This window comes from Camelina sativa, chromosome 7 (assembly GCF_000633955.1).
Source record: "Camelina sativa cultivar DH55 chromosome 7, Cs, whole genome shotgun sequence".
NCBI lineage: Eukaryota > Viridiplantae > Streptophyta > Magnoliopsida > Brassicales > Brassicaceae > Camelina > Camelina sativa.
In genome coordinates, this window is record NC_025691.1 from 23,599,091 (window position 1) to 23,607,860 (window position 8,770).

General features: G+C 29.9%; 1 protein-coding gene across 5 annotated transcripts in view; it reads left to right on the top strand.

Moving 5' to 3' along the window:
• The window catches only part of LOC104702190 (myb-related protein 306-like), a 7,543-nt gene continuing 588 nt past the window's right edge, over positions 1,816 to 8,770 (top strand). Inside the window, exons 1-7 of one of the 5 annotated variants that reach the window (XM_019227821.1) lie at positions 1,817 to 2,535; positions 2,604 to 2,716; positions 2,830 to 2,996; positions 3,070 to 3,193; positions 3,281 to 4,059; positions 4,201 to 4,330; positions 4,520 to 5,395. In XM_019227821.1, coding sequence (XP_019083366.1) covers positions 3,927 to 4,059; positions 4,201 to 4,330; positions 4,520 to 5,267 — 1,011 coding nt within the window. In that variant the 5' untranslated portion in view covers positions 1,817 to 2,535; positions 2,604 to 2,716; positions 2,830 to 2,996; positions 3,070 to 3,193; positions 3,281 to 3,926 and the 3' untranslated portion in view covers positions 5,268 to 5,395. Of the gene's footprint in view, positions 2,717 to 2,829; positions 2,997 to 3,069; positions 3,194 to 3,280; positions 4,060 to 4,200; positions 4,331 to 4,519; positions 5,396 to 8,770 lie in introns of those variants that run through there. The other 4 variants (XM_019227822.1, XM_019227823.1, XM_019227820.1 and 1 more) reach the window with 4 other exon arrangements.

Genomic DNA, 8,770 nt, shown 5'->3' on the forward strand with positions numbered 1-8,770 from the left:
TAGAAGAAATAAATATTAATAAATCACAAACTAAAATTAGTAAAATACATTTATTTAATTTAGATTAATAACATATAAACATTTATAAATATAGACATGAATTTAAAACTTAAAAATTTAAATATAAGTAATTAAAAATAGAAAATATATATTAAAATAATATTATGTGATTTTAAGCGGTTTAAGCGATCGTTTAGGCGTCTGCTGAGCACCTAATACCTAATCGTTTAGGCAGCCGCCTAGACCGTTTTCTCCAACACTAGTTATGACATGGATACAGCTGTCGTTTAAACGCTATTAAGACATATGACTTGTAATCTCTGTAATTTGATAAGGAGAATCTGCTGGAAACATTTGCAAAAGATGTCTGGATTTGGCACCGAACTACTTATGAACTATTATGCATTAGTCTTTTTCTTCTTTTTTTTCCTGTTTATAAAGTAAAACCTCTATAAATTAATACTCTATAAATTAATAATCACTATAAATTAATAAATTTTGCTGGTCCCAAGTCGGACCAGTATAAAAATTAACAATATTCGATAAGATAATAAGATAATAAGTTTTTTAAAATCTCAATGTAAAATATGGTCCCAATAATATCATAAATTAATAATCATGTAAAATTATATATATATATATATATATATATACTGATATAATAGTACATATTTCTCCTAAAACTCATTTCTATAGAACAATTGTAATGTTGTATTTTCAAACTATAATGATATCTCTAAAATATTTTATAACATGTCATACAAATAATTAAATTTTAAAGTTTTAATTTTTAGATATGCATCATTTACAATTTGATAATTAGACAGATTATTAAAATATGAGAATTGATATTATTATTATTCATAAATTTGAATTTATGTATGTCATGTGTATAAGTCAATTTGTTTATAGTATTTGTAATTTATTGTCAATAATGCTTTATAAATATTACAAGTTCAATTCCTAAACCATAAAATTTATAACATCCGAAAGTTTAATCTTATGTTGCTATAATTGTTCCAATTCATAATTTTAAAAAAATAAACAATTAAAAATATATCTATAAATTAATAATTATTAATTTACACTATAAAATAATAATTATTAATTTATAGATAAATTAATATCACTATAAATTAATAAAACGTCTTGGTCCCAATATTATTAATTTATAGAGGTTTTACTGTATTAGGATTGTTATTATTATTTTTGGTTCGTGTCAGTATCGAAAACCAAAATTAATTTTGTCTAATGTTGTTCTATAGTGAATCTTTAGAGTCAAGATATAATCTTTAAAGAAGGAAAACGAGAAGTGAAGGGCTGATTGTGATTTCTCAACAGTAATCATATAGAATCTCACCTACATAATCGGTATATACTAAATACCCGTAATTGCAGTGCCAACCCTTTGATTAGTATTGCCACGTACGTGAAGAGAAGGGCTGACTTGTTGAACAAAGCAAAACAAAATGAGTAAATGCTCTTTGCTGTCTCTTTTAATTCCCTTTTCTCAAAGGCTTTTCTTTCTTTTTTTGGATTCAGCAGCCACGTACAGTAATTATATTTCTTCTACCAAGTACCAATACATATTTATTTTTATTTATTTCTTGTAGTTAACTTCAAAATTTCATATATAGGCATTTTTAACGGTTTTTAAGGAGTCAGACTTAAAATTTAACCAATGTTTTCATATATTTATATGGTAAAAGACAAAAATCAATTAAATTCTACAAAAAAAGATAAAATTGTCATTCAAGCGCTAGTGCTCGTTGCGGTTTTAACTTTTAAATATGTGTATGCCTTTATTTCAATGCATATAGATCCAAAGAACGACCCATAACTCCATAAGACTTAGACGCTTGTCTTTCTTTCTCTTCAACATATCCAAAGTATTTAGGGAAACCTCTATTAGCCAAGATCAAAAAGAGCTAAAGAGAGAGATTTAAACAAAGAAAGAAAGTGAGAACCCTCGTTGCAAAAATCCAATCTTAGAGTCTAACTAGTTACCATCTAGCTTTCACACACTATACAAAAATTCCAATCTTAGACCATGTGCATTGGCGTCTTTTTGAGCCGTCCCCCCTATTTTTTGTTTTAAAAATAAATGAAAAATGGCTCATTAACGAAGAAACGTATCTTCAAAGGGGACGTTTTTCCGTCCGTCGACTTGGCCACGTGGTTGTTTGTGATTGGAAGAAACCTAATGCTTCTTTCTTCTTCGCCTCCTCCTCTTCTTCTTCTTCATCTCTCATCTCCGTCTCAGGGAGAGTGTTCACTTCCCCTTCAGCTCTTCGCTTCTTTCTTCTTCATCCTCCTCATCTTCTGTATCCAAGAAGCTATGGAGAAGAGCTTCGCTTCCTCCACCGCTCTCAAAACTGTGACCGATCCGACGGCTTTGATCTCCCCGCCGATTCCGCCTTGCGAGGATAAGTTCTTCGTGAATCTCCCTTGCTATGACTTTGTCTGGAGTGGGAATCGCAGTCCTAGGGCGACGCGATGAAGAACAATCCAGGAAGACCGATTCCGACTGAGAAGGTGGATTTATATTATATCATCGATTCGTTTTGATATTGTCAATTTTGAGTAATTTAAGTGGAATTTAGATGGTGTATAGGTTGGAATTTAGATGGTGGTATTGTGAATTTAGATGGTGGTGTTGTGAATTTGTGTGTACCGGTATTCAAACTAATTCAACTCCGGAAATGAATAGAGGAAGGTTTGAAGATCCCACTTTTTTTTATTTTTTTTTTTCTATATATTGCTGAATCTTTTATGAGTTTTGGCAACAAGTTTCTGAGATGGGAACTTGCTATACGTTTGTTTTTGCAGATCCAAGATTTAACTGGATTGTTGGATTTAACGAGTTTCCTCACCCAACTATTGATGCTATCGTTGCATTAGACTCAATAGGACCGACTTTTTTCCTTGTTGTTTCCATGTTTGGTTTTGTTCTTCAAATCAGTTCTTTGATTACCGAGAAAGAGCTTAAACGCCAGGTATAACTTTGTTTCTGAATAGGCTGTTGAGTCCCACTGTCTATATAGTAGACTGATTGTGTTTTGTCAACAGGCAATGACGATGATGGGTGTTTTTGACACTGCTTATTGGTTGTCATGGCTTACATTGGAAGGAAAAGTGATATTTACAACGTTGGTTTATTATTGACTTTCTCTCAGTACTTCCTGCCCCTCAGGTTGGTGAATATAAGCTTAGGATCAAACATCTTTGTTAAGAGCTTGCTAGTTCTAGATTTACAGTATTCATTTTTGTATATGTGCAGATTGTAGTTTGGAGGTTCTTGCAAAGTTCAAATTGGTCGGATGTATTGGCTACAAAGCAGGCCTTGCTTTTCATTGTTTTGGTTCAGTATATACCACGATTCCTACGCGTCTTACCTTTGACATCAGAATTGAAAAGGACTGCAGGTGTCTTTGCGGAAACTGCTTGGGCTGGCGCTGCTTATTATCTGCTTTTATATATGCTTGCAAGTCATGTGAGTGTATAGCTTTCTCTCTTTATAATTTACATTGCTCTTTTTGTTCAATACTTGCCCATTATACCATGAGTTATGTGACAGTGGCAATAAAAGGGCAAAACCAGGAAATAGTTTCATTTCTGTTTCATACTTTCATTGTTGTGAGCTTATGTTCAAATATTCAGTTTCATAAGACATGTAAAGTATCTTTCAAATAGACACCAATGCTCCTACCAAAAATAAGAACCTTTCAAAATAATACTATTAAATTTGAGGGACCAAAAATTGTCCTACACCAATGCCCATGCTCTTAGAGTCTTACTAGTTACTTTATAGCTCACACACACACACACACACACACACAGAGTACTATTTCGACGTGTACACTATATAGGGAGAGAAAAAAAGAAGGAAACATATATAGGAGACGATCAAGAACGTGTGTGTGAATATGGGTAGACCACCTTGCTGTGAAAAGATCGAGGTGAAGAAAGGACCATGGACTCCCGAAGAAGACATAATCTTGGTCTCTTATATCCAACAACACGGCCCTGGAAACTGGAGATCTGTTCCAACAAACACTGGTCTTGATCTTCCTAATTTCACTTTCTTTCTTCTTTCTTCTTCTTCTTCTTCTTCTTCTTCTTCTTCATATTTATATCTATATATTCCTCAATAGCTTCCATATGTGAACATAAAAACACTTATACATGTATGTTTTTCAGGTTTGCTAAGGTGTAGCAAGAGTTGTAGACTCAGATGGACTAATTATCTTCGTCCTGGGATCAGACGAGGCAATTTCACTCAATCTGAAGAGAAGATGATCATCCACCTCCAAGCTCTTTTGGGTAATAGGTACATGACTACACCACTTCTTTATTCCTCTTTTATAGTATATGATACACGTTGATCTCCAATATATGTGTTTGTCCATCTCCCCTATTCTCCTAATTAACAATATAATTAAGGTAGTATTTGACATTCGTTTATAATAATTGGTGCTTTTGTTATTTGTTATCTTTGATTTAATTGGATAACAATCAGATGGGCAGCTATAGCATCATATCTACCTCAGAGGACCGACAATGATATCAAGAACTTTTGGAACACTCATTTAAAAAAGAAACTCGTGACTATGAAGCTTCGAAACGGCATCAACGAAGACAAAACCAATATGGCGGCGACAGATACTGCATCTTGTAATAACAACAACAATAGATGTAATCACAACAAAAGGACAACCAACAAAGGGCAATGGGAGAAAAAGCTTCAAACAGACATCAACATGGCCAAACAAGCCTTATTCCAAGCCTTATCACTTGACCAACCATCTTCATCGATCCCTCTCGATCCGGAATCACCAAAACCTCATCATCATTCTGCCACCACTACTTATGCCTCAAATACAGAGAATATCTCTAAGTTACTTCAGAACTGGAAAAGCTCACCATCTTCAAGGCCCAACACTTCATCACGATCCATCAACAAGAGCTCAAGCACCGGTGAAGAAGGAGTTTTTGATCATCACTCTTTGTTCTCATCGAACTCAGAATCTGGATCAGTTGATGAGAAGCTGAATTTGATGTCGGAGACAAGCATGTTCCAAGGTGAGAGCAAGCCAACCATAGACCTTGAAGCTACTACTGATAGTCAAGGCTCGTTGTCTTTGATCGAGAAATGGTTGTTTGATGATCAAGGCTTGGTCCAGTGTGAAGATAATAATCAAGAAAATATCATTGATGTGTCGTTAGAGGGTAAAAATAATGATGACAGCAGTCCAGATTTATTCTAAGAAATAAAACATGAAACAACTGTATAGGTTTACTTCTATTTCTTTCTTTTGTCTCTGTTCGCTATGATTTTTAGTTATAATTTATTTTACTGTGTGGCTTGCTTGTTGTCAAGTCGTTAAAGATAAAACTGTGATATACTGTTACATGATAAAGTTTAATGTATTGTAATAAACTAAGCTTCTCTGTTTGTTTGTTTTCAATCTGTATTTTCAGAGTAAGATTTATAATTTAGCCATTTTTATCAGGTGATGATATGGTGATAATTATATCACTGGTCAAATTCGCAACCATGCTTAATTTATTTTATGAACTGTGGAAAAAGCTTGTTGTATCATTGACAAAAATAGGGCTCGACATTCAGGTAACCCGTTTGGATTTGGGTATTACCTATTTGGGTTCGGGTAAACGAGTTTATAAAAATAGAATTTATTGGGTATTTTTAGATATATAGGTTCGGTTCGGTTTGGGTACTATCGGGTTTGGGTCGGTTCGGGTTACAAATTTTAGAACCCGATTAGCACCCGAACTACCGGGTACCCGAAAATTTTTTTTTTAATTATTTAAATTTAAATAAATTTAGCTAAATTTTGACTTATATGACAAAATATTTTAGATATTCTGATTATTTTTGATATTTAGGTATAAAACTAAATGAAATATAATTACATTATATTAATGCTAAATATTATAAATATGTTTATATGTTCGTGTTTGATGGGTACCCAAATGAGTATCGGGTATTACCCGACCCTAACCTAAACCCACGTATATTGGAAAATAAATCCAATAAAATTTTATAGGCAACCCCGTACCTAACCCGAACCCAGTTTTCGGATTGGATATTCGGGTACGGTTTTTATGCCCAGGCCTTGACAAAAATATGTGACACATTGATTTAGTATGTATTGTTTGGTTTCTGTTAGCACTAAACCGTTTAAAATGCCTATATATGTAATGTTTTTTTTCCTGATCACTGAATTGTAAGATATCAATAACCTACTAGGTAATTAGTCCATGCAATGTGTGGTTGTATGCATAATAGTTTTGATTATATTTCTTAAATTTTCTTAAACTAAAATATTGTTTTACTAATGTATAATCTCAAAAAAGTTATACTAATGTATGAATCTCAAAAAAATTTATAGCAATTTCTCAAAATAACACTCCTGTCAACAATTTTTTGGTATGGTTATTTATTATACAAAATTTAAAATATATAAAATTTTTTATAAATAAAAAATTAACCAATTCTACAAAAAATTATTACAAATTGATTAGCTATATTAATATAAATAATAATATAGAAATTTAAACATTTTCCTAATATGAGAGAATCTATGTTTATGATCATGTTTTATAGAGATTAAACATTGATTTAAAGATTTTTTCTTAATGACCATGTAAACATTACACTGTAGTATAGTAAAATTGAATCAAATAAAATTATCAAAAAATTTAGTATACGTATAAAATTATTGTATATAGAATATTCCTCATTTCAAAGTTTAAAGCAATTAAAATAATTAAAAAAATATTAAAATTTTACCAAAAACATTTTTTCTTGAAAGATAAATATATTAGTTGGAGGAATGAATGTAAAATTATTGGGTAGGAGTTACATTTGAGTTAAATGCCTTTAAAAGTGGGTTAATTATAAATAAATATTTTAATTTATTTTTGACTTAAAAGAAAAAGAATACCAAGTGGTTCAATCAAAATTTAAACTTACACTTTTTGATTGTTTTGTTGATATAACTCAACACTCACACATAATATTCCAAATTGAAAATATTACTTTTTAAGTGACAAACTAAATTAGTTTTTTTTTTAAAAAAATTATATGAACTTCAATCTAAAGATTTTTGAAAACCCCAAGAATAACTTCAATCCTTTTGTTTTTTGTTTTGTTTTTCACTCATCAATATAATTTATAGTGCTAGAGTTCATACTAATGGTTTCATCTTTAGAGCATTTAGTTAAATGGTATTTTAAAATAATGACTTATAAGATGCTAATCTAAAATAGATAATGAAGATAAACCTTTTAAAACAGATTCTCAAATAAACTTGATTTTTTGTTAAAACCAACATATGTGAATTTAAATTTAGCTATAGAAATTTTAAAAATAAATATGAATAGATTAGAAAGGCAAGAAATATTTTATTTTATATAAATAAAATAAAAATTGAAAACAATGTTAATTATATATAATACTTTCTAAATTAAAATATAGAATCAAACTCTTACAACACATATTATATATAACAACATTTGATATTGGTGAGAGAGGAGGAGAGAATGATTACTTATAAGATGATAATCCAAATTAGATAATGAAGATGAATCTTTAAATATAAAAACAGTGTAAAATATATATATATATATATATATATATATATATATATATATATATATTATGTAGTCTCTAAAATTAAAATTTAGCATTAAAAATTTACAATGATATATCATTTGGTTTTTTGTAACTCATATAACAAAAATAAGAAATTGAAAACATTAAAAAAAACAAAAATGATTTGAGAAATTGTGGAAGAGAATGAGAGAATGTGAAAATGAGAAAGTAAAAAATGCCAATATGAGAGAATGAGTCAATGCTTATTTATATGATAAAAATGGATGCAAGATTACATTTAGAATTATTGGAGTTACAAATATTATTTATTGTGTTTGAATAATATTGAGTGGTGGAATATGATTAATGCATAATTTATTTTATTTTCAGTTATAATTTTATTTTAATGTATGAATTAAATGTATTGTGTTAATTGGATCTTAAATATTATTTAAAGTAATTAAACAATTAGAAATTAAATAAAAAATATTAAAAAATATTAAATGAAAATCAACCAATAAGGAGAGACCAAAACCTTATTTTTATATATATGATTAATATACTCCAGCGATCAGATAAAATATTAAATGTCAACTTGACACTAACGGGTCTTAATTATTATTTTCAAAATGTGATATGGTACAGTATTATTTAGTGAAAAAATGGTACTCTATATTGCGAGGCCAGTCACTACGAACATTAATGACGATTAGGTTGATCTTACCTACGAACATTATAGTCGTAAACCACATAGTTTTTCTTGTAATTGATTTTCTAAAATCACGTTACCTACAAAGTTGACTAATCATCATTAAAATATAAGCAAACATGCATCACTCGCATGTATAGTTGTGAAATGATAATATAATAGGACTTCTTTTGGTCTTCCTAGAATAGGAATTGGTGATAACGAACAACAATCGAGTATGACTTAAAGTAGAACTTAATACTAATCTTTAGTTATCTAGTGTAGCTAACCTTATATATCAATGTCACAATTAATGTAAATCAGTTATTGTAGTTCTGTTCCACTTAAAAACACTGGGAGACGTTTATTATAAAGTTTGGTTTGCCAAATGAAAATTTTAACGTAATTAACATATATAGGGAAGTAAGCCTTTTACAAAAAAAAAAAAAAAAAAAAAAAAAAAA